The sequence below is a fragment of the Lucilia cuprina genome, chromosome 6, assembly GCF_022045245.1.
Source record: "Lucilia cuprina isolate Lc7/37 chromosome 6, ASM2204524v1, whole genome shotgun sequence".
Taxonomy (NCBI): Eukaryota; Metazoa; Arthropoda; class Insecta; order Diptera; family Calliphoridae; genus Lucilia; species Lucilia cuprina.
In genome coordinates this window covers 63,283,432-63,307,963 of record NC_060954.1, presented here as the reverse complement: position 1 = coordinate 63,307,963, position 24,532 = coordinate 63,283,432, and the positions used below count along the sequence as shown (strand labels likewise).

At 27.2% G+C, this 24,532-nt stretch overlaps 1 protein-coding gene across 30 annotated transcripts in view; it reads left to right on the top strand.

Annotated features, from left to right (window-relative positions):
• Positions 1 to 24,105, top strand: part of LOC111687185 — a 47,680-nt gene extending 23,575 nt beyond the window's left edge. For 23 of the 30 annotated variants that reach the window (XM_046954414.1, XM_046954412.1, XM_046954419.1 and 20 more), the window contains 7 exons: positions 9,416 to 9,561; positions 9,772 to 9,950; positions 10,388 to 10,582; positions 12,641 to 12,667; positions 19,089 to 19,142; positions 19,460 to 19,657; positions 19,757 to 24,105. In XM_046954414.1, coding sequence (XP_046810370.1) covers positions 9,416 to 9,561; positions 9,772 to 9,950; positions 10,388 to 10,582; positions 12,641 to 12,667; positions 19,089 to 19,142; positions 19,460 to 19,657; positions 19,757 to 20,398 — 1,441 coding nt within the window. In that variant the 3' untranslated portion in view covers positions 20,399 to 24,105. Of the gene's footprint in view, positions 1 to 9,415; positions 9,562 to 9,771; positions 9,951 to 10,387; positions 10,583 to 12,640; positions 12,668 to 16,006; positions 16,844 to 19,088; positions 19,143 to 19,459; positions 19,658 to 19,756 lie in introns of those variants that run through there. The other 7 variants (XM_046954420.1, XM_046954422.1, XM_046954421.1 and 4 more) reach the window with 7 other exon arrangements.
• The last annotated feature ends 427 nt before the right edge of the window (positions 24,106 to 24,532 follow it).

The following is a 24,532-nucleotide window of genomic DNA, read 5'->3' as shown; positions in this document are numbered from 1 at the left end:
ACCCACAAGAAATTTATAAAGTAAATTAAAAAACAACAATAATATCGCATGATTATTTTATGATTTTTTAAAAATATTCGTTTTTTTTTGCTGGGTTACAAAATTTAAAATTATGTTAGCTTTGAACCAATATTTATATATTTTAGTTTAACACATTTCAAAAACACATGTAGGACAGACTGCTATTAAAGATTAACAATATGAAGATTTAAATTAATTTATATATCATTAGAAAGAAATGTTTGCTGGGTATCCTCAAATTAAAATAACACTTAATAGTGGAAAAATAAACTGATGAGTTGGTATACCAAAATTAAAAGTATACCAAAATTTAAGGATTAATTTTAAAACTTTCTTTGTAAGATATAAAACGAAGTAACTAGTAGAAGTACGAATGTATTCCAATAATATAAAAAGAAAATAAAATAAATAAAATATACGATAATGATAACAGAACTGATAGACTCCATTAAATGATAAAAACTTATCAAGTGTATAATCTGCATAATAAACTTGTCATTTCAAAAGAAATAAATGAAAGAGAATAAAATGAGAATAAAAAGTTTAATAAACTACATTTGCATGTATATATAGTATGATAATTGCTTTAATAAAAATTAAAATATAAAATGTCATAAAAGTCTTTTGCATCTGGAAACAAAGTCTTTTATTTTTAATGATCTTTACAATAATATATACATACACACATAAATACAATTTTGTAATTATATTCACTTGTATGTATGTTTGTTAGTTTATTTTATTTTAATCCATACCTTTCTTGATTAATTTATTAATTTTAGTTTTAGATCGATTATATTGGATTTTATTGATTTTTTTTAATGTCATAGACAGTTTGATTAGTTTTAATCTCGGTAAATGTACATACATATGTGTCTCTGAATGTATTTTCATACATACATATGTATGTATACATACAGTAAAAGAAAATATAAATATCGGTCACTTACTAAAAGAGTGTCTTAACTGTAAATTTGGGGTATTATTAAATGTATATTTTCGTTGTGTCAAAGTAAATTTTTTGTAAAAGTAATATAAAACAAGTGTGACGGTATGATACCCTACACCAGTGAAAACATTTGGATTATTTTTAAAATAATAAAGCATTTTTACTTTTTGTTCACAGAAAAAGGAGGTCTTAATGGTTTAAAGTGCAAATATATCTCTATCCTTATAAAATATGGTGTAGGAATTTATGCCTACATTAAAGATAATTATGCAGAATTTCATCGTATTATGGGTGAATTTTGACCTTCAAGTTTGAAGGGGAGTTTGAAGGAGATTTTAACCATTTCCAGTAGAATTCGTCCTTTGGCAAAAAATTTCGACCTGTAGCGTACTCAAAAACTTTACATGGACACACAGACGGACGGACATAGCTAAAACGTTTCAAAAAGTGATTCTGAGTCGTTTTTCAAATATTTTTGTCACAGACGAATAATACCCTATAGTCGGTAGTACCGACTATAGTAGTGTATTTATTTGTTATTTCGGAATCCTCCGGTTGTGTTTGTGAAAGTAAAAAGTACACTAATTATTTTTTTCACTTTTTTCAGTTAGATCACTTTTAAAATAAATTAGCGATACGTGCTTTATATATTCATTATATAAATGTTTTCTCATGTAGACACATACATGTACATATGATTGAAGTTCAACTTGTTTGTACATAACAAATAATATATTATGTATATGTGTAAGTATTTATGTATAAAAATACATAATAAACCAGTCAAAACATTCAATAACACTGTGTTACAAAAAAATTATCTTGAATGAAAGTAAAACCATTATTGAGGTTTGAAATATCTAAGCAAATTTATATATTTTCGAAATAATGAAATTTTCAATTTAAAATTACTTTTAAAACAAAACTTTTCTTTTATAAAACTAAAAATTTTTTTATGAATAAGGCCACAACAATTATTATTAGATTAAAATTTATTCCACTTATTAACAAATTTATTATTTCAATTTTCTTAAAAGATACAAACGATCAAAATTCTAAAAAGCATTACAAAGAAGCTTCAATATAAGTTTTTTAACGTCTTTGGAATTGTGAAATCAAAATATGTTTAACAGTTTATTTATCCATTTAGGTAATAAATAAATAAATGATTAATGCCTTTCTTATTTTATTTCATTTTTCTTTTAGTTACAAGTGGTATTGTTTTATTTTATTACTGATATTTTTGTGTATTTTCGCTTTTTGCTTCAAACCATGTTAGTGAAGTGTAAAAGTTTTTCTTAACATTAGAAAAAATCTTTATTAAAACAAATAAATTAAAAAGTAAATATTTCTTTATTAACCTCCATTTTTACCATGTCTAATTATTTTTTAACTTTAAATTATATTGACAGTTTTTATATAAAAATTGTCTTTACTGAAAGAATAACTATGAATAACATAAAAATATTAAATATTTTTATGTTATTCACCATAGAGCGTTTTAGAAAAGTCATTACGTAATTTATTACAATTTTCAACTAGAATTTGTTATCCCTGCTCGAAAGCATGTCTGACAGAACTTTTCAAGATAATGATCCCGTATATATATTTGGAATCTTTAGAAAATCGATGTGAATTTTACGATATCGTAAAGTTTTGTATTACCACATACTACGAAACAATTGTACAACATCGATTGTTTATGGGAAATTTTGTAAAATCCTTTTTTTTATTCCTAGCAAAATCCGTCTAATTTCTAGAATTGATAAGGTGCGAGCCTGTCTAATATTTTCAAAAATTTTGACCACATGTGTCTGTACATTTTTTCTTTGTTCTTGCTTTCAGTAAAAGTTGTCAATCCCCAAGGACTTTTCGTCAATGTACATAATTTACATGTTTTAATGGTATTGAGGACACTTGTATTGAAGGTGTTGTTGTTGTTATTGTTGTTTCTTTAAGAGTGGAGTAGTAAATGCGCCCCGACATTAATTGTATAAATGACCCAAATAAAAATTACGTACATTTATTCTTTCTATAAACACTCACACAAACTAACACTCAATCACACACATAATAAAATATTAAGATACTTAGAAAACAGTAAAGATATCATTCAATTACTTTAAGACTGTCCTAACTCAATAAATATAGTTTTGAAGAAAGGGATTTTGAATATAAAATAAATAATTTAAAAAAATATATATATTTGAAACATTTGAATTTACATATCAAAAAAACATAAGAACAACAATGTATTAGACTATAAAAAATTGGACTTAGTACACTCTTGAAGTAAATTGAAAATATGAAATTGAACGTTATAAACAGATAACCGAAATGGGTATTACATTGTTGTATTCATTTACAGCAATAAAAGCACATTTTTAAATACATTCATGTGTAAAAATTGTACAAATGTTGACGGTAATTTGCCGAAACAACATTGAATTATTTAAGCAAATTATTTTCCTTTAGGCCAACATTTAAAGTCATTTCCGTAAGTTGGCAAGACAAAAAAAGACAAACAAAAACAAAAGAGAAAATAAAAGTAGATTACGAGTATTTATTTTAAAAAGTGTCAACACAACAAAAGTTAAACAAGCAACAATTACGGTGCGAAATCCAAACAGAAGTGACCAAAAGGAATGAAAACGCTTAACCGAAACACAATACAAGACAACGCCATTACTAACACTTTATTTGATAATAGTATTTACTTGTGGTGTCTGTAAATATATATTATAAAAAAAAACCTAAATTAATTTATGTTCACATAAGTGTATATAGTTCAAAGCCGACCGTTATTTACATCATCAGAATAATCCAAAGGGTGATTTGTTGTTTTTATCGCGAACTCCTCTTACTGTAGTGTTAGTAATATTCAAAAAGCATTATACCGGGATTAATTTTATTTGAACAAGCAAAAATTTCTCATAAAAGTTGAAAAAATGTATTTCCAAGAGTATAACATCAAAACTTTTATAATAAAGTGTTAACTTGTGTTTTATTTATACTATTCCCTGCAAACGTACTCGAAGGGCTTAACTTTTCACCATTCAAAGGCATAGACTGACTTTTCACATTGTGATAGAATAGTGAACATACTTTTTCTTCTAATCAAGAATTGAATAACGAAATGCATCGTTCTTTTTAGAAACCCCTTTAAAATAATCCTAATATACAAACATATTTAAAGGAGACGGTTGTAATAAATAAAAAGTACACGGAATTTTATAAAAGCATTAAAAATTTGTTTGTTTTTTATTTGATTTGCAAAGGAAAAGAAAAACAATAAAATTTCAAGGAAATGCTCATATCCTTGTTCAGAAATTCTTAGGAAATCGCGTACAGTCAAAGACAAAACAATAAAGCAATAATAAAACATTTTGTATTTTAAATATTCATTCATTTTAAATAAATAAAAAAAATTGTATTATTGTAACAATAAATATGACATATTAACAATAACTCAAGGTAAATGACTTTTAGTTCTAAAAACGAATACAACTGCAATGGATTCCAAAACAAAGCAAAAAAAGTTTTGGCTTTTAAAGTATTTGCATTTTAAAGGAACAATTGAACAACTCGGTATAGTATTTTTAACATCAGATGACAGAAATTATGGAAATATATTAAGAAATGCAATAATTATTAAATTAAGACACTACTTTTAAAAAATCTAACCAATTATATTAAAGAGTAAATTTAAAAAGAAAAAAATCTTGTAAGAAAAGAATCACAACATAAAATATCAACAGTCATGTGTGTTAATCACCAACTCATTGTTCTTTTAATGGCGAACACGCATGATACTCCTCCTAATTCCAAATCAAGTCCTGCGATAAAAATCTATGTCTGTCTTATGGAAATAAACTCTACACCAACCACTAAAACTACAAGTTCTACAAGTTTTTTTTTAACAAGTGACAATTTCTGTTGTTTATTTTATTGATTAGATATTTAAATGCTTTCCTCGTTTTTTTTTCTTCATTATTTTTTTTTCATTTCTTTCCACGACTTCTGCGGCTAGTTAGTTGGTCAGTGAGTCACTCTGTCTGTACGTTGGTCTACCTGTCATTCAGTTTATTATAAATATTTTATAAGGGGTTTCCTATCTTTAATTTAGTTTTCTTATACAAACTTATATACAAACACATATACTAAGTATTTATGCATGCGTGTGAGTGAGTGAGTGAGTGAGTGAGTAAGTGTGTCCGTGTATATAATTTTATTTAAAATTAATTGACCAATTGTTCAACATAAATGTGTCCTGTAAAAGTTATAACTTTGTATTATAAGTTATTACAATTTTCTTCTTTCTTATGTTTTCTATTGACTTGCTTGTTTGTTTGTTGTTTTTGTTGTTGTTATTGTCGCTGACACTGACTGAGTATTGATAATTTCAAGTAACTTAACATGTGCGACGTAATAAAACAAATTTTCACGTCACGTCATTAATTTAATATGTAGATTATAAGGAGACATTTTTGGTTGCTGTTAGCTCAAGTACAAATAAATATATAATTTAAAAAATATATATATATATATTTCTTGTTCTTTCCTCGCATTAGAGTGGCACTGGAAAAAAATAATTTCGGGACAGCCTCAACTATCATTTAATGTTCAAAACTTCTAATTTTTCAAATAATCTATCTAAATTAATGCCTATATATAAGTTATTTAAGGTGATAACTATTGTTATATGAATTATTAAAAGTAAATTAAAGACGTTCAAACCTATTTAAGAGTGGAACTTTGTAGTTCTAGGTTCTAGGGTCAAATGAGACCCAGTCAGTAAAAACGACAGTTGTTTTAAGGTTTATTTTAAGCAAAAGTTATAGTTAATTCTATATCGCAGTACTAATCGACATGCCCCAGTATTCAACATTAACCTCATTATTGATCAAAATAAAATTCTAATACAAATGTAAATTATGCATTACCTAACTAGTTGGTTGGTGGTTACTATGCACTATCTATACTAAATAACTAATTGACAATTGTGTTTCTTATGAATATCATCAATGATATTATATTTGACATATGAGAAAGAAAATTAATTGAAAATAATTTGCTTAATTGAATGTTTTCACTGTAATAAAAACAAATAAATTAATTAGTATTGTTTAATAAAATTCAATACTAAATAGAAATATTTTTTTTTATCATAGTCGATATTTGTTTTTCAATTAAAGAGGTTTTATGACATGAGACTTGATAATAATATAAAAATAAATTTCATTTTAAACTGGGGGGTTACTCTGTAACTCGATTCGAATGAAAAAAATTTCGAATTTGTATGTTAAATACATTGTGTTTCTAAAACTTCTTCTTTCGAATCGAAATACGGAGTAACCACCCTGTATTTTTTAAGTTACGACAGTTAAAACATAAATACAAAATAAAATTAAAAAAAAAAACTTTCATAAAAATATATATTTAATGAAGTATCGAATTGAATTCATTCAGGTAAACTTTTAATTTTGTTATACACATACAAACAGACCTATTTGCTAGTCATGTAAAACAAAAATATATCAAAAACAAAAATCAACAAAATAAATTTAAATCTGAAAAAATAAATAGTTTAAATTATATCTGAAATACATACAACACATTAATTTAGTTAGTCATGTTTAAATTAATTTTTACAAAAATAATCTGTTCAAAATATTACTGTAAACAAAACATAAAAAACAATTAAAATTTTATATGCATATATAGATATGTACGTATAGATAAAAATACATACATAGACAGTAAACAAATAGACAAAATAAAAAGGAAAATAATTAAAAATGTGTAGAATGCCTAGAGAAGACAAGAAAATTATCCATTGTTTTAATATTAAAATGTGGGTTTTTATTCGAATGTTTGTTTTTAATTAAAATTTAAAATTAAATTAAATGTATTTTAAGGTTTTAATTGCTTTACGAAGTCTATACAAAACAATATCAGTTGAGTATATACAAGATAAAGATACCTGATACGATGTTATAAGAGTTGACATTATTGTGACAAGTTAACCTCATTATAAGAGTAAACGACAAACAAGTTGAGAGCAAAAAAATACATACATAAGTACTTATGGTTATATTGAATTCAAGAGGCTGGCAATGCCAGACATCTAAACACTATAAACAGGAATGGAAAATTAAAACACATTCAATATAATGTTTAATTTAAACAATAAGAATACTGTTCCCCACCTAAAAAAGTTTTATAATGATATCTGTAAACACTCAGATAAAGTAATAAAGATAAAAAAATTTCTTTAAAACCTTAACTTTCCATGTCTGGATTTATGTACTTCAATAAATATGCCTGCAAATGATAACCGTCATTTAAGAGTGATATGTTTAAAATATGAAACTTGTAAACATTTTTATAAGTTTCCATTGAAAAAAAGTTGTTGTTAAACTAAAACTTTAGTATTAGCAAAAAAAATATGTTCTATTGTTATTATGACAAATACATCCAACAAAACATGAAAAATATCTAAAGAAAACAATAATCTATTAAATAAACAAACAAGTAAAGTGAATAAACGTACATACATACATAGATGTGTATGTAATTTGTATGTATCGTTGTACATATGTATGTACATATGTACAACTAGGTATTCAATTTATTGCTTTTCGGGAGAAAATTTGATGTATGTGACGTATGATTATTATTTTTATAATTAATTCTATATAATTCATACGCCATGATGGTTTTAGTCTTGTTAGGTATTAGTTAATTAGACAGGCTCGATTTGCAATAAAGTTTTGTACGATATTAACTATTAATTTGATAATGGCATTTTATCGATAACGATAGCAGAGCCGAAAACGTTTTTTAGAGATAACGGTAGCCAACCCTGGTTGCATATAATCATTTAATGTAAAATTACTTCTAACGGAGCAGAAATTTTCCAAAAAATTATAAAGTGTTGGAATCATATTTTTTATAAAATAATGTAAATTAACGTTTTTATACCCACCATCAAAAAGACGGAAAGTATAGTAATTTTGTAATTCCATTTTTAACAAATCGAAATATTGGTCATAGATCCACAAAAGTATCTAACCATGTCCGTTCGTTTGTCTATTAAAATCACGATAGAGACCACACGGAAATAGCTAGATAGTTGAAATTTTATATAAATACATATTATATATTGCTAAGGTTTGTTTGGTCTATATGAGCCCGAATCTCTCTACCAAATTGTTTGAGGATCGGCCCATAATTGAACCTACTTAAACCATCATAATTGACCCTACTTAAACGTCGAACGCTTATTACTGACATAAAAATGAGAGTACACCGATGATATTAAATGTAAATAAATTTAATATAAACCAAAATCGGTCTACAAAAAGTTATGGTTGGTCAATAATTGACTGCACGCTTTATATAAGGTCCTCTTTGGAAAATTCTATGTAGAGGATTCAGAAAATTACTTGTGCAGCGAAGAAAAAAGAAATGGAAAAAGCTTACACTAAGGAACATAATTCTTCAATCCAAATTTAATGAAGACTGGTCTATAACTTATCCGAGACAATATAAAAGGTTCCCCTCAGGAAAGAGTTTTGGTTATTAAACTTCGAGGTTTCCTTATCTAAAGATGCGAGTATAGTGATGAAATTTGACATAAACAAGTTCTATACGAAACAAAATCCATGTACAAAATTTTATGAGTATCGATTCATAATTGACACATATAAGGTCTTCATCAGAAAATGGCTCATACGCTGCTCACGGTTTGAAAATTAAACTAAAATATTTTGTTTTTAAAAATTAATATTTTGTTACTTCAAAAGATCTCGGTCCATAATTTACTTAAGCCCTGATGTTAGGAGAGTAACTTTTTACGCCATACGGTTTGATGGTGGGTATATGAGATTGAGCACAGCCAAATACATATAACATTCTCACTTGCTTTAAAAATACCTTTTTCCTAAGCCGGTTTAATATCCATACATATTTAGTATTTATAGTCATTATTACTTGGCGTTATTATTTAAATTATATATTTACTTTTTTTGTATTTATAAATATATAGAAAAGTTATGTTAACTAATTAGCTCTGACATCAGACATTATGTTATTAATACTAGACGTGCATACATTGTACGTTCATCTAATACAATAACCGTAACAACTCAAAAAATTAGATTTCCGTTAATTTGTTGTTAGATACATTTTTCAATGTTGGAAAATTAAAATTTTTTAAGAAAATTAAAAAAAAAATCAATTTTATATCAATAAACAAATTGCACCTAATTATTTTAGTTTATTATAAAAACCTTATTTACTTTTAATTTGTTAAAGACACATTCTGCAATATAACTGTTTCATCCATGTATTAACTATACATGTTACAATTAGACAATAAAACATTAAATTAAATTATTATTTGTAGTTGAAAGCATTGAGTGGTAATTGAATTAATTTAAGTTACAGGGTTGTACAGAATGTTGCCGGGAATAGTGAAGCAATTATATTGGATCGCTTAACGCCGGGAACGCAATATTCAATTGGAGTCACTGCAGTATGGCTGGGTAAAAAATATCGCAGTCGTCAAGTTATATTCAGAACATTAGGTAAATAAAATCTGCAAATTAATATGTTATTACGTCTCTAACTGCTAAAAAGGCAAAAGTAGTCGAACGTGTAAAGTAAATGGGGGAAAATACGTAACAGCTGATAAAACACTCTATTCTTTTTATTACGTTCGAGTAGTATTGCCTTAATTAATTGTTAATACTTTAAGTTTTGTTTCAAATTTTAACTAATACTAAACATATGGCTAGATTTGCCAAAAGCATTTACACAGGATTTAACAAATGCTGGGTCTGGCCCTAATGGTGGCATGAGTTTAGGAGGAGCAACAAATTTTAGTGGTCACTCGAGTGCGAATGGCAGTGAGGATGGTGTCACCTCTACCGCGACAAATTCTTTGTCACATGGCACACACAGGGAATTGCCAACGGTATGTAAAGGTTACAATTCTATTTATTTATTTGTTTTATTTTGTTTATTTGTTTATTATTTATTTATGACTGTGGTGTTATTTAGAGTGCGTGTCGTTTTTATTTTGTATTTTTTAGTATGTCTGTATGTACTTATTGTGTTACAAACAATATTTACACACATGAATGGATTGTACATTAGGGTGGCTTCTAATATAATAATAACCTTTTGACATGATACCAATACATAATTTAGTTCCTTTGTGAGAAATTTAAAAAAAAAATCACAAAAAATAACTCAAAAACTAATTGTTTTTACTTGTAAATTCCGCAAAATTTTGTTTTGGGGTCCAATCTAATGTACACACATCTATGTATGTATATGTGTTTATGTATGTGACATTTTAATAATATTTTCTTCACTGTTTGCCTTTCTCCATATATTTTGTTTTTCTAGATACGTGGTGTCGAAATTGGTATCGTACTGATAGTTTTAATGGTTTGGGCTGGAGCAATTGCTCTATTTTTCAATCGTTGGGGCAAAATACGCATGCTGTTGCCTTATCAACCAGACTACAAGCATGAACAGTTGAAAGTACCCGGCACGGGTGTGTGCAGTGGAGGTGTCTGTAATGGCCAACATTCTCATCAGGTATGAACGAAGTAAAAAATTATAACACAAACAAAATATTAATATTCCAAACACATTTTTAAAACTAAACAACAACTACATATGTATGTATCTACACATCAATGCATACGTTTTTACATTCACACATACATAACCATCTAGAAAACATCTACTCAAATACTCACTTATACATTTTTTAACCTTTTGTGAACTCATTCGGAAACATTGAGCAATCAGCAAAAATAATTGAATTGTCTAGAGGGGATTTGACAAAAATACACAAATACACATGCATACAAAAAAAGCATTTCCTTAGAGTTCATTTTTTTTTTTTTTGGTTTTTCTTTTAAGCCATGTTACAACAATAAACTGGAGTTTTGTTTAGATACTCAAAAATACATACGTCATACGTCTTGAAGAGAAATAACAACAAAAAAACAAAATGCAAAAAGCGTATTAATACGGTTACTTAATTCAGTTTGTTTTTTGGTTTTTGTTGTTGTTTTTTTTATTCAAGTCCCTATAATAATTTTTATCATATCATTCAATCACAAAGTTTTCCTTCGGTTAACATTCATTTTCAATTTCAATATTTAATTTGCTAAACCCGCAATAAACAAACAAAATCTTCTTTAACCAAATAACAACAGAATTTAATTTAAACATTAAATTATTTTCGATTCGCCGTTGATAATATATTCTTTAAAAAAAAAAAAATTGGTGCTTGATTTTCTTTCTATCTCATTGCTACCGGAAAACTTTTACATTGTCTTCCCCTTCTTCTTAACTTTTAGCTCTTTTGCTCTCAATCATAACTTGAAGTCATAATTATTTTTGTTTATTTTTACTTTGCCTCTTGCTAACTCAACTATAAACATCTTGTCACTTAAAATGCTAAAATCCTTAACTAATATTTGAACAATTTGAGGATTTTAGTTAGTCATTTGAACGAATGGTTTAGTTTAACATTATTGGTGAGAGCAGCTTTCCTTTTTATATCCTTCACCACTATAGTAGGGAAGAAATATTAAGCGATCGTTATGATATTTGTAATAAATAAAAATATGGGTCCAATACACACTTTAGAGTAAACCAATCGTCAGAGAATTATTTTCGGAGTTAATTTATATAAATATCTGTCAATTATTTCGTCTTAACACTACACAACCAGACTATCCTAATATCTCTACAAAAATTAAGGCAACTAAGGTTTATATTAAACTAAAAATACTGCTGACTTTTCGTAATGATCGTATCTGTTTATAGGGTGCCCTTCTGAAAATGGTATTACCTTATACCTTATCCCTTTTCGAATTGTTTCAGAATCATGAATTAAGGTAAAATTCTTTAAAATATGTATATAAATGTGTTCAAAATATTATAATAATATTAAATTCAATTAAAAGATTTATTAAATTAATTAAAAATTTAATACAATATATAAATATTCCTTCAAATATCAGCAGATTAATTGATTGCAAAAATTCTATTACCTAACGTTAGGTCATATTTATACCCTACACCACTATAATGGGGAGGGTATAACATATACATAAATTTGATCCTAACCCACCTTAAAGTATACCAATCGTCTCAGAATCACATTCTGACTCGATTATAATTATGTTAAATGTTGTAGAATCTCTACAAAAATTGATAAATCTTAGTGTTATATAAATTTAAGTAATTTCCGTAATGATAAGATCTCATCACCTTAGTCCCTTCAGAAAATGACTTGATAGTGAAAATTTACTTTCAACCATATTGTTAAGATACGCGACTGTATATTCTAACTTCTTTTATATTTCTCTTCTGTCCTGCTATTTATTCGAATTATGGTTTAGGATTCTTAGCATTTTATGATAACAACAACGATATGTAATGTGATATTCAAGTATAAAAAGATTTTTACCAAATATTTACTAATACTGCTTTTGCTTTTCTATTTATAAGAAATTTTATTACAAAATACTACCTAGAATTAAGTATTGAACAGACAACTAAAGCAAAACAAATACCTCTTCTCTTGTTTTCTTTTTCTCCCCTTCTTTTCCCTACTCTTCTTTTTTTTACTTCTAGAATTTACATCACGATTTGTTCGTTAAGGTACAAAAACAAAAAATATACATCTTTTTTATATTAAAAAAAGATACTTTTCTACCACTTAATTCTTTTTTATCTCTCCTTGTTAGTAGTGTTCATTTTTACTAGTCTCTTGAAACAAATTTATGTTGAACAAAATAAGTTTTTCTTTGGCAAAAATTGTTCCATTTTATTTTAAAATCTAAATAAATTTTTGTAGTAAATTTTTTTGTATATATTTAGTTTGCATGAAAGTATGTAGCCCCAAAGAATCATTAATTTTTTTAGCGTTTTAAAAATTTGCAATTCTAAAAGTCAGCAAAATACTCTTTATCCATGTGCAAATTGTCTACTTTAAAGGCCATTAAGTAAAAGTCAAGCAAAGCAAAATTTCAAAATGTTAGAATAATATTGATTTCATATCTTTAGCCAGTAAACTCTTTACAGTTATTTTTTTATTTAGTTTATCGATAAATAAAACAGTAATTTTCACGTCCCTGCTATAATAAAAAATAAAGCATTCAAATGGTGCAACACATTTATGACTACATATTTTCCTTATGTAAGCATTTTTCTGTTAGGAAATTCATATTTTATTTAAACTAATGTTCAAATAAAATTACAGTTTGTTTTTTTGCAAAGTTCAAAGTTTTCGTAATTCATATTTATCTTTTCTAAGTTTGAGAACTTTTTAAAAATTTAACACCTTTAACATTGTGTTAGTTGGTTGGGTTTCTGCAAATGTCAATCGTTTAACGTTAAGCTAGATCTGCCTTAAATATTATTAATTTAATATTTTAAATAATTTAATATTAATGAGTACATTATTATAACATGATTTTTTAATAAATAAATTTTCTTTTGAACAACTACTTTTGTGAACTTTAATAGTTGTGACCTCTTTATTCTTTCTAAAGGTCATACCTATGTACTATGTTAAAGTATGTAGGTATGTATGTATATTAATTCATATTACTACAATTTAATCTATAAAACTACCCAGACTAAAAACATTTGTTGAGTATCACACTTAATACAACAAAGATTTCATTCAGCAGAAATTTTTCTTTTAGGGTGAAACAGCACAGTTTTTCTTTTGTCCAAAATGTTTTTGTCCCTTTAATATAAAATAAGCCGTTTTCCATTTTGAAATGGAAATTCATGAATACCAAAAGAAAAAAATTGTTCAAACTTGGCTGTTGTATATTTAAGAATGCTAAAGCGAAAGGCTATACGCTACAATAAGCATATCTGGTGTTTTTACTAAAATAGTTTCAGATCATGATTAATTCATTTTTATGTTTGGACTGTGATTTTTGTTAAAGAATTTTACTTAATGGTTTTGCACTGCTCTCTTCTATTTTTTTTAATTTGCATATATAATTTAATATACATATATATTACTACTACTGCTATTGTACTATCCAGTTAAAGTTACAAGAGTAGAGTATGTAGAGTAAAAATAAACGCATTTAGTTTTACCCAATATTTACCATGGAGCACTGAGTTCATTTTGTTTAATATAGTTTCTAGCTTAAATTTAAGTTAAAATTATATTATTTAGTTATTCTAAAAATAGTTTAATTGTAAATATTTATATTCAACTATCGGAAATTTTATATGAAACTTACAAAATATTATTTAGGGTCTCAGGAAAAAGAGTTGTTTTAGACAACAAATAAAAATATGTTAAATTTTTCGGTATATTTTAGGGTTTATAAAATTAAATTGAACTAATTATTAGATTTTGTCATTATAAGATAGTTGATAGACTAAATAGAACAAAGTGTTTACTGGATCAAAGCTAATAGCGTGTCATTGAGGATCACATAGAACTTTTAAGCTGGAGGTCCACACCACGAGTTCTTTCTCGCATTCCACGCGTCTGTCAAAAAAGTAGAATTAATGTATTTGTATGTTGAAAGTTACAAGTACAAAAGCGTAGAATGCCTTGACGCGTAGAATGCTTAAAGAAGATATACTTTCTACTTTTATAAACGTCACAAGCGGCGCATAAACATGCCAGCTGATTTTACATTTTATATTGTTTATTTAATGTGTATTTATAAATTTTTCTAAAATAAAATGAGTTTAATGATAAAAAAAAATAAATTAAAGCTGTAGAGAAACGCGAAGTTTTTCTAAAAATAAAACAAAAAATTTACGCTTAAAAAGCGTCGCATGTAACTTGAAGCGTAGAACGCGAAGGAAGCATGAAAAGCGCGTAATGCTTTAACGCGAAGACGCGTAGTGTGGATCTCCGGCATTAATCTTCAGCACGCAGGTTAATTTTGACTAACTAAAACTATTTTTGATATTCGCTATAGTCTAGTCTATATAGTTTACTGACCTTTACCCAGGTCTTAGCAGGTCTTCTTAAGATGTAGTTTAACTTTTTCCCTAAAGCTGGAGGTTTTAATTTTCTTTGCATTCTACGTGGTTGTCAAAAAATAGAATGAGAAGTTATTTGCTGCAAGTTGCAAGTACAAAAACTAAGGATGCCTTGATGCGTAGAAAACTTAAATTAGATTCTACTTTTTTAAGCGTCATAAGCGGCGCACAAGTTATTTAGAAATAAAGAAAAAGATTTACACTTAAGAAGTGAAGAAGGTATAAAAGATACCATTTATTACTAATTTAACTGCTTGCCAAAACTAATTTTTTTAACGTTGTAGTTGAAACAAAAAAATATAATAAATCCGCTTTAAGCTTTTATTAAAGTTTAGTTTATTATTTATATATAAAGTTTAGCTAATTTTACCAAATGAATGAAATACTTAATTTCAGTTTAGACTTTATTCAAAGTTATAGTTTATTTTCATTTTATTTTATTTAATAGAAAACCACCACCCAATGAAATACTTCCATTTATCTTTATCAAATTTTGTGTAACCTCCACTAAGATCGTTAAGAAATATAAATAAATAAAATTTTACTTTTAATTTATGTAACCGGGTTAGTGGAGGATATACATATGACAAAGTAGAATTATTAAATATAAAATATATAAATTAAAATGAATCAACCAAACATACGTGGGATTGATTTTTGTAGTGCATTTCGAAGCTTGTTCTTTTTTTTTTGTTAATGTCCCAAATCCTTTTATAAATTTTTAATAAACTTTCTTTGTTATACTACTGTAGTTTAATGTAAAAATTTCGTTAATGAGTTGATATTACAACAATTACAAAACAATTCTTCTATTTTACTCGAATGTTTCTCTTTCATTCTGTGGATATTATTACATTCTACATTTGTTTTTGCTCAACTATTACTACTTGATGATAATCACAAAATCATTAGTGTATACCACGCTGTGAAGGGTGTGGTATATTCGATCGCTGTTTTCAATATCCTAGACGTGAATTGGAACGTGATTGTGGATGTCAATTTGCACTTTTACACAAGGCCGACGTAGAAAGCTAGCAACCAGCAATTGCCGATGGTGAAGAAGTCTCACCATCGGAAGGATATCGGCGTGTTGAGAGCATCGATAGCCAAGCAATGGCCAATAGTTCAGCTCTGAATACACCTCACCATGAACATGCCAGCAACATGAGTATAAATACTAACCGAGAGGAAGCATTCGTCCTAAGCGATAGAGAAGAGGACGAGATACTAAGGGAGGAGGATGATGGAGTACAAAAGGATCTAATACAGCCCGATTATAGACGACAGCCGGCTGGCAAAGTCAAGAGTGAACACAGAATGCGCCAAAATAAATTTGCCACACAACGCAGTATACTGAAAAATTCCCAAGACAATACAACCACAACAAACGAAGATCTAGAACTGTTAGAGGCCAAAAAACAAATAATTTTACGCAGACGTAGACTATTTAGTCACTATCGCCAATACCAAGAGTGGAGACGTAGACAATTTAGTTATGATCCCTGCTACTATCGTGCCATACCACCGCCAGTAGCACCTTCCATTTGCGGTGGTATAGGTGGTGGCATTAGTGGTCCCATTACTGGCGGCATTGGTGAATATTCCATGCATACAACCAATCCGAATGCATTCCGTCGTCGCCGCCAGTATCGACGACAGTTTTCGTGTGCTGAACGTTCGCGCGAAGATTCGCGTGATAGTCGTGACTCTTCACATTTACCCAAATGTCATAGCATGGCTGCCAGTGATACGATACGCACTGATTCAACTACATTAAATCATACGAATCCCACGACCGAACGTCACAGTGTAAGTCGCTTTAGCAGCATACAATTTAAATACTTTCTCTTTATGTAAATCACACAAAGTAAAAAAACAAAAAATCAGTTCATAACGTTTGGTCAATTGTGTGTTGTTTGGTCCCTCAAAATCAATGCATTTTTAAAAAGTGTGGATTATTAGCACAATTCATTTGTCGTTTAGACAAACAGCACTTGTCACCTGTTTATAAGCACTGGAATTTGAAAAAGAGTTTCAAATTGTAACGTTCGTTCGATCTATCGTTCGTTCGTGTTTATATTGAAAATATTCGTTATCGTATTTGTGTTTGTCTCCTTGTATAGTTTTTTTGTTTGTTTTTTTTTTATCACCCGAAAAAGATGGAGCCAAAGTTCAAAATAGAACAATTTAACAAATATTCACTTCAATTTCAGCATTTAATCAAACATTTATCAAATTCAAATGTTTTTTTTTTAATTCGTGCAAATATACATAAATACGTGCATAAAACACTTGTACTTGTATTCTTCCATTGCGTATAAAATTTTGCTTGTTTGGTTTGTTCATGCACCCACTCACATACACACACACACACATACACTTTAATTTAGAACACAAACTCAAACAACCAACACGCACACATACCCACAGTTGCTTTAAATACACCAACACTGAACCACCCCCAGTTGATGCCTCCACCTTTACCTACACAAACAAATTGTGATTTGTCTTTTGTAAATGAACAATGAGCAGAATGTTTTTTTATTTCCTCTATCTTTTTTATTCTTTTCGATTTGATTGCCGTAATTTTCCATTTTTATTTTATCTCTAATAAAAAGTTAATGCCAGTAAAACTAATTTTATAGCTTCTTTGAATTTTAAACAAAAATAAAAATAAAAAACAACAACTAAATACTACTAATGCTTTGCACAACTCTTGCACCATTCTTAAATCTTTGTCTTCTTTTTTCTATTGCTAATTCTTTTTCTTCTAATTCTTCTTCTCTTAAATTCCTTTATATTTCAACACCAAATTATTATTTAACCATGTACCTATTTACCTTTTTTACATCTAATTTAGAATGTTTTATTAGGACTAATTAGTATAAGATACTGAAATACAAACATATAATTATTTAACAAAAGGTTCATCCCATATGTAATCCAATAAACTTCAGAAGTGTTAATAATTATGTAATAATGTTAAAGTTAGTTTTTTCTGTTCACTTATTGTTATTTAACTTTATGTATTATAAAGTTATAATTAATATTACTCATACGTTGCCTGATTTTAAGATAAAAGGGAAAAAAAAAATTCTCGAAATCAAGTGGCCAAATTTTAATTATTAATACTTATATTAAAAATAAAACGATCGCAAATGATCTTACTCTAAATAAGATATTTCAAAGTAAATCTGTACAATTTGCTAGCTCCATTCATTCGTCAATCTATTTGTTGACTTAACCCTTTCGTAAGTTCTATTGGGATTAAAATTTATCCAAAATTGATAAAAAAAATTACCAATAAGTGAAAATAATTAAAAAAAATTGAAAATAAACCACAATACTTAAAGAAATATTACCCATTATGCTCGTATTAGTTAGGAGCTAGGAATCGCCAGCGATCAGCTTAATTTCCCAATTTAGCCGGTAATTTAGATCCACAATCACTACGAATTTTTGGAATTATTTTCAACTTGGCTAATAAAAAAAACCATGACGGTTGTCTGTCATTGTAAGCGATAGATGAGCAATTTTTGTGATTGCGATTTTTTGTGATTGCTGATATATTTTAGAAAATTATATTACAGGTACAACAAATATTGTGAAAACTTTGTTTTGAAAAATCATAGTTAAATCATTGCTAATTTTTATAAAAGACGCATTCGAACCATTATAAATCATTACGAATATTGAGCATTTGATTTTTTGCTTTAAACCTCTTTTATTAGTGTTAGTTCAAAAAAACAATACTTTAATTTTAATTAATTTTTTAATGAACAACTACACATTTGCTTTTGTGAAAATTGTTACTTTTTAGGCTTTTATTACTTTATGTTATGCTTAATTTTAAAATCATTACACCAAAATAAATGTTCAAGAAAATATAAACTCAAAACCGAATTATTTTTAAGAAAAAATTAAATCAAAAATACATACAACTTACTAATTTGTTCCGTAATGTGTCTTTGTGTATGTCCATAGATTCATTAAAATGTTGTCTCTATTTTTGTCCTTCCATTGTTCTCTTCTTTTTTTCTTTCTTCTCTTACAGTTTGATAGCAGCGATTGCGGAGCACTCGCCTATCAGCCGCTACATTGTAGTCGTGTAAGCAGCATTATTTTCAATTACATTCGTATATTTTACATTTCTATTATTTTATTTTATTCGATTTCCGTTTCGTTTTCTTTTATTTTTTATTTGTAATTGTGTTTGTTTGTGTTACAACAGTTGCAGTTATAATTGTAATTCCATGTTTGTGATTCATTCCGTTCATTCATTGTTTTTAAGTTAAGTGTTTTGTTGATTTTATTAAATGTCGTCATGGGGGATTTGTGTTTTTTTCTTTATCTATTTTGTTTTGGAAGGGGAAATGGAAATCGTATAATAGAAAATAATATGACGATTTGATTTGAAAATTTCAGCACTTCCATGTCTTTCAAGAGGAACACTCGACATCGATATCGGAACGTATAACACGTAGTCGCATTAATTCAGCTATTTTTGTGTCATCGGAAGGAAGAGGATTTGATTCCATTGAATTTTTGCGACGACATGGATCACAAAGTGTTTTATGTCGTAAAGCAAAGAGTGCCGAGAATATAACGGACAATGGCCGAAAGGTATAAAACTTGATGCATTGAGATTACGTCATATCAATATACATACATATATATGTAGTTTTTACTATAATTTAACTGTGATATTTTTTTGCTTTACAGAAAAGTTTTGCTGAAAACCGCCAATGGCATACGGACGACAGTAACGGCAACGATGCCCAGCATGATAATGGCATCGAAATGCATGAATGCTCAAGAAGTGTGGAAAATCATCCGGTTGCAATTCTTAAGACAAATGTGGAAAAGCTATTGGCAGCCACAAGTGTTTTAAGTCATTCAGCAGCAGTAACCACTTCCAATAAAGTGGTGGGTAGTATTTCAATAGAAACTCCTCCATCTCACATCAGAGAGGAGCAAAATAATGCCGTGGCAATACCAGTGCCACCAATACCGCCGCCATTGCCCCCACCACTACCACATCCTACATTGAGTTCAGCCAAAACGGTTTCATTAAACTCAGCTTCCCATGATTCTGCCGACACTGTAGAAGAATTGGTTTCAATACCATACGATGTAGCGACGACAATGTCTCCTGCCATCAACTCAATGCCCAAGACATCTAAAGTCCTGGTGCGCCAACGTTCTTCTACTGCTTCGCCGGTTCTATCATCTGCACACAGTAGTCCTAAAGCATTAAAATTAAAATGCATCACACCTAAACTAAGTAATCTACCGATGGTTTCAGTGTCAGGCCCATCACCATCGCCATCCGATGAGAAACCGCCACCTGGTGAATGCTTGTAACAAATGGTAGCCGAAACATTTATTTAAAATTGGAAAAACATCCCTGCATCGATGACAACTAACAAGTAGATAGCAAATGTTTTAATAGAAATGGAATGGAAACGAATTGACAATTACTTATTGAAATGAATTAAAGTTCAGGAAGGAAATGTCAGTAAAAATAAATGTTAATTATCTTACTTTTTGATATAAATTGTAAAAATTTTCAAAAATTTGTAGTAAAATTTTACAATTCATATGCAAAGTTGAGATTTCTAATATTTTATCTATGGTTTAACTAACAAGTTATGAGATATTTTTATAGACATTTTATAAATTATTAAATTTTTTTTAATTCTTGATGTCCATTTGTGTGTAATTAATCGATGTTTCTTAATATTTATTTAAATTATTTAAAATTTAAGCATTTTTTTAATTGTATTATATCCGTAAAAGATTAACATTTTTGCACCTTTGTTTGAGAATAAGGGGTTTAATATACAATATTTTATTAAAGGAATAAATTAGATTTAAAAATATTTATGATACTTTTTCCAATTACAAGTCTTAATTTAGCGTCAAGCCACCTTTTTTCAGATTTCAATTACACATTTTTTCAAAATATTTACATTAATTTCATTCAAATCATATGTATCTATTATGTCTTATTATAAAGACAAAGATAGATTCTTTATATTTTAGAAATACTTCTATTTCTTTCAAAAACTTATTTCATTATCATTTAAATCAAGAACTGCTAGGTTACTCTGTAAAAATGTTTAATACATTTGTTTAATTCACAATCGGTGTTGTACGGTTGTATCGTAGTATGTTGTATTTTTTATTATTGATTTGTTTTTGTTTGTGAATTTGATAATTATGTTTCAAAAACATTTTCTTTCGTATCGAAATACGGAGTAACCCCCCCTGTTTTTTTGTAAAATCTTTATTTTAGTTATTTAGCTATTATTTTCAATTTTATATATTTAAATCCTACAAATTCTGTAAATAGTTTAAAAATCTAAATGATATAAGTAAGTTTCTTTTTGAATACATTTATAAATAAAAACAAATGGTCAATTACTTGTTTTATAATATATAAAAATAAATATATAGATTAGATTTTTAAATACATAATTATTTTTGTAACCTTCTGACAAATTTTAAAGGTAACAAGATACATATTATAATAAATAAAACTAACAAATAAAATAAATGTTCCTTCCAATTTCTATCCAATCTACAATTTTAAATAAATGTTTCGGTATATCAAATTTTGGACGAAACTCTAACTTAAATAACAACATAAGTTTCAAATATGAGAAAAAAAGCTTTAATTATAAAAAAAAAAAACTGAAAATCGATTTTAAGCTTTAAAATAAAAACTTTATATAATTATATGTATAAATGTATACTAAACAGATACATACAAGCATTAAATATAATTTAGTCATAATTAAACTTTTAATACACTCACGATTTAATTAAAACAATATATTATATTCCAACAGTTCGACAAACATTCAATGCATCCGAAAAAGATTGTAATTTACACTAACGTCTAATAAATTGATTCTAATTCGTGTTTCGTCACGAATGTACTTTTTATGATCAAGAGTGACTTTACAGTCGACAAGTAATATAAGATAGGATACTTAAAAAATGGTCATTGTTGTGTCAGTCTATTCGTTATATATGGAGTGACTACTGATTTCGTCTTAGGGTAAACACATGTTAAATAGATAGTCATGTTAATAGATAGTTCGGGACTATTCAGCCGAACTGTTGGGATAATTAGGTCAAAACTGTATGTATGTATATTAATGTAAATGTCGCTAACTTCAGTCAGAGAACGTCATAACGCAAATATTTTAGTTGTAATGGTTCAAGGAAAATTTAATTATTTCTTGAAATATTACGAATACTTTTCTTGGATATAAATCTAATCACCCCTATTTTGCATTTCGATTACGTTTACGCATTCAGTTACGCAATGATCGAAAAAAGGTATTTCAACAAAAAACTGAATCGTAAGAAAAAGAAGAAGCAATTTCATTTCGTTTCAATGCTTTACGATTGTGTGTATTCTGCATTTCGATCGTAATTACATTTTTGTAAGTTGTTGTTTATGTGGCAGAGAATCGAATCGAAATGCAGAAATGGGCCAATATTTGTTACATACCTATCTTTTCTCAAAGTAGAGAAATACTTTAAGTTGGAAACAACTAAAAATTGTGAAATTAAATTTTATTAAAATTTATCTGGACTTATGATACAAAACGACAAAGAGATATTCGTTTACCAGAGATGTAAACTATTTGACGATTTTAGTATTAAGCCACATTACTTTTTCTGAAAAGAAATGGAACCAAATAATTATTTCAAATCCACAGAGAAGAAATTATGGTCGCAAAACCCCTCAAATACAAATTACTTTCAAATATTTTTTTCTAATTTCGTTAATTAAAATTAACTGATATTTTTTTTTTAATTAACCAAGCAATTTTTGGAAAATTTAACAACTTACAACTAGTCAAACTAATGAAACATATGCACTTTTACATACATACTTTTAAAACATTTTAAACTGAATTAAGGCAATTCTATTGAATTGGAAATTATTTAATAAATTCTTCAAAAATTTAACATTTAAACTTATTTCCAATTTAAAATGTTTTGATCTAAATTGTATATAAACAAAATTTAATTAAATGAATACAAATGGGCCAAAATCTTAAAGTAAAAAAAGCATATCACACAGAGTTTTAAAGGAAATGGCACAAAGGCAAAAAACACTATATTTAAAAAACAAAAAATTATAATAATTATTATAAAACAGATCAGAATAAAATATTTTAATGTTAAAACCAAAAGAAAGCAGAGACCAACCAAAACTTATGTAAGTAGGAATTAAATTTAAAATTTAAAAAAAAACTAATAATAATGAAACACAAAAAATAAAAATTATTAACTTTTAGTTTAGACATTATATTTTTTAATAATGTTTTACATTTATAATTCATGTAGAGATTGTACTTAATACAATTTTATAAATCCTTTTAACAAACTCCCTAATTTCAAGGAACAATGGTGTAAGCTTTACCTTAAAAAAATCCATATATATACAAAATGGATATATACATATACATGTATACAAAAAATATATATATTTCCAATTTTAGTAAGATAAGTATGTTATTAAATATATCCAGCAAAAACACTGAACTTACTCTCACGGAAAAGATATAGAATTTGCAAGGAATTATACGTATATGTTCTATATAATTTGTATATATATGTACATATATACATATATAAACCTGATCTAATCTAATATATAAAAATTAACCAATAAATATTTTTTAGTTATATATTTAAATAATCCGTTTCAATAAAAAATTTTAGATAATATAATATTTATTTAAATGAAATTTGTATTATACACCTAAATAAAAATTCTACACTCAATGGAAACCTAAAGTACCAAATCTACTTATACATGCAAATATAATCTATCTATTCCATAACTCCATAAATGTCGAAATACATTTCATCAATACATTTAAATCATAAGAGAAATTGTAAAAATATAAATTAGGGAATCTAGTATTTCAAAATAGAGAATTTAGATAAATAACCCCACAAAATTTCTTAGACATTTGAAGCAAATTTACATGCATACATTTTGTAGAAAATCTAAATTTTTTAAATATCATTTGTTTTTTTTTTCAAAAAACAAAATTTAAACAAAAACATGCATAATCAAATATTTTGTACTATAAAAACCCTTTTCCTGTTACAGAAATACATATATATTTTTCTTGGTTTAATCTCTCTTAATTTTACAATACCTGCTCTATACAAATTTTAAACTATGATCGGTTTTAATAACATATCTCAGAATTCATTTGAATTAAAAACAAATACTTCATACATACATATATATATCCTATCTTTACTAATGATTTATTTAAAAATATTAAATTATATAAATTTTATTTATTTGTATTCTTTAGTAATAACGTTTTTGTAAACTACATATGAAATTATAATTATAGTATATTATATATATTCATACATATTTACATACATGTGTATGTAAGTTAATAAAAAAGAAGAAAATATTTTAAAATGGAATTGTCAATTCATGGTCCA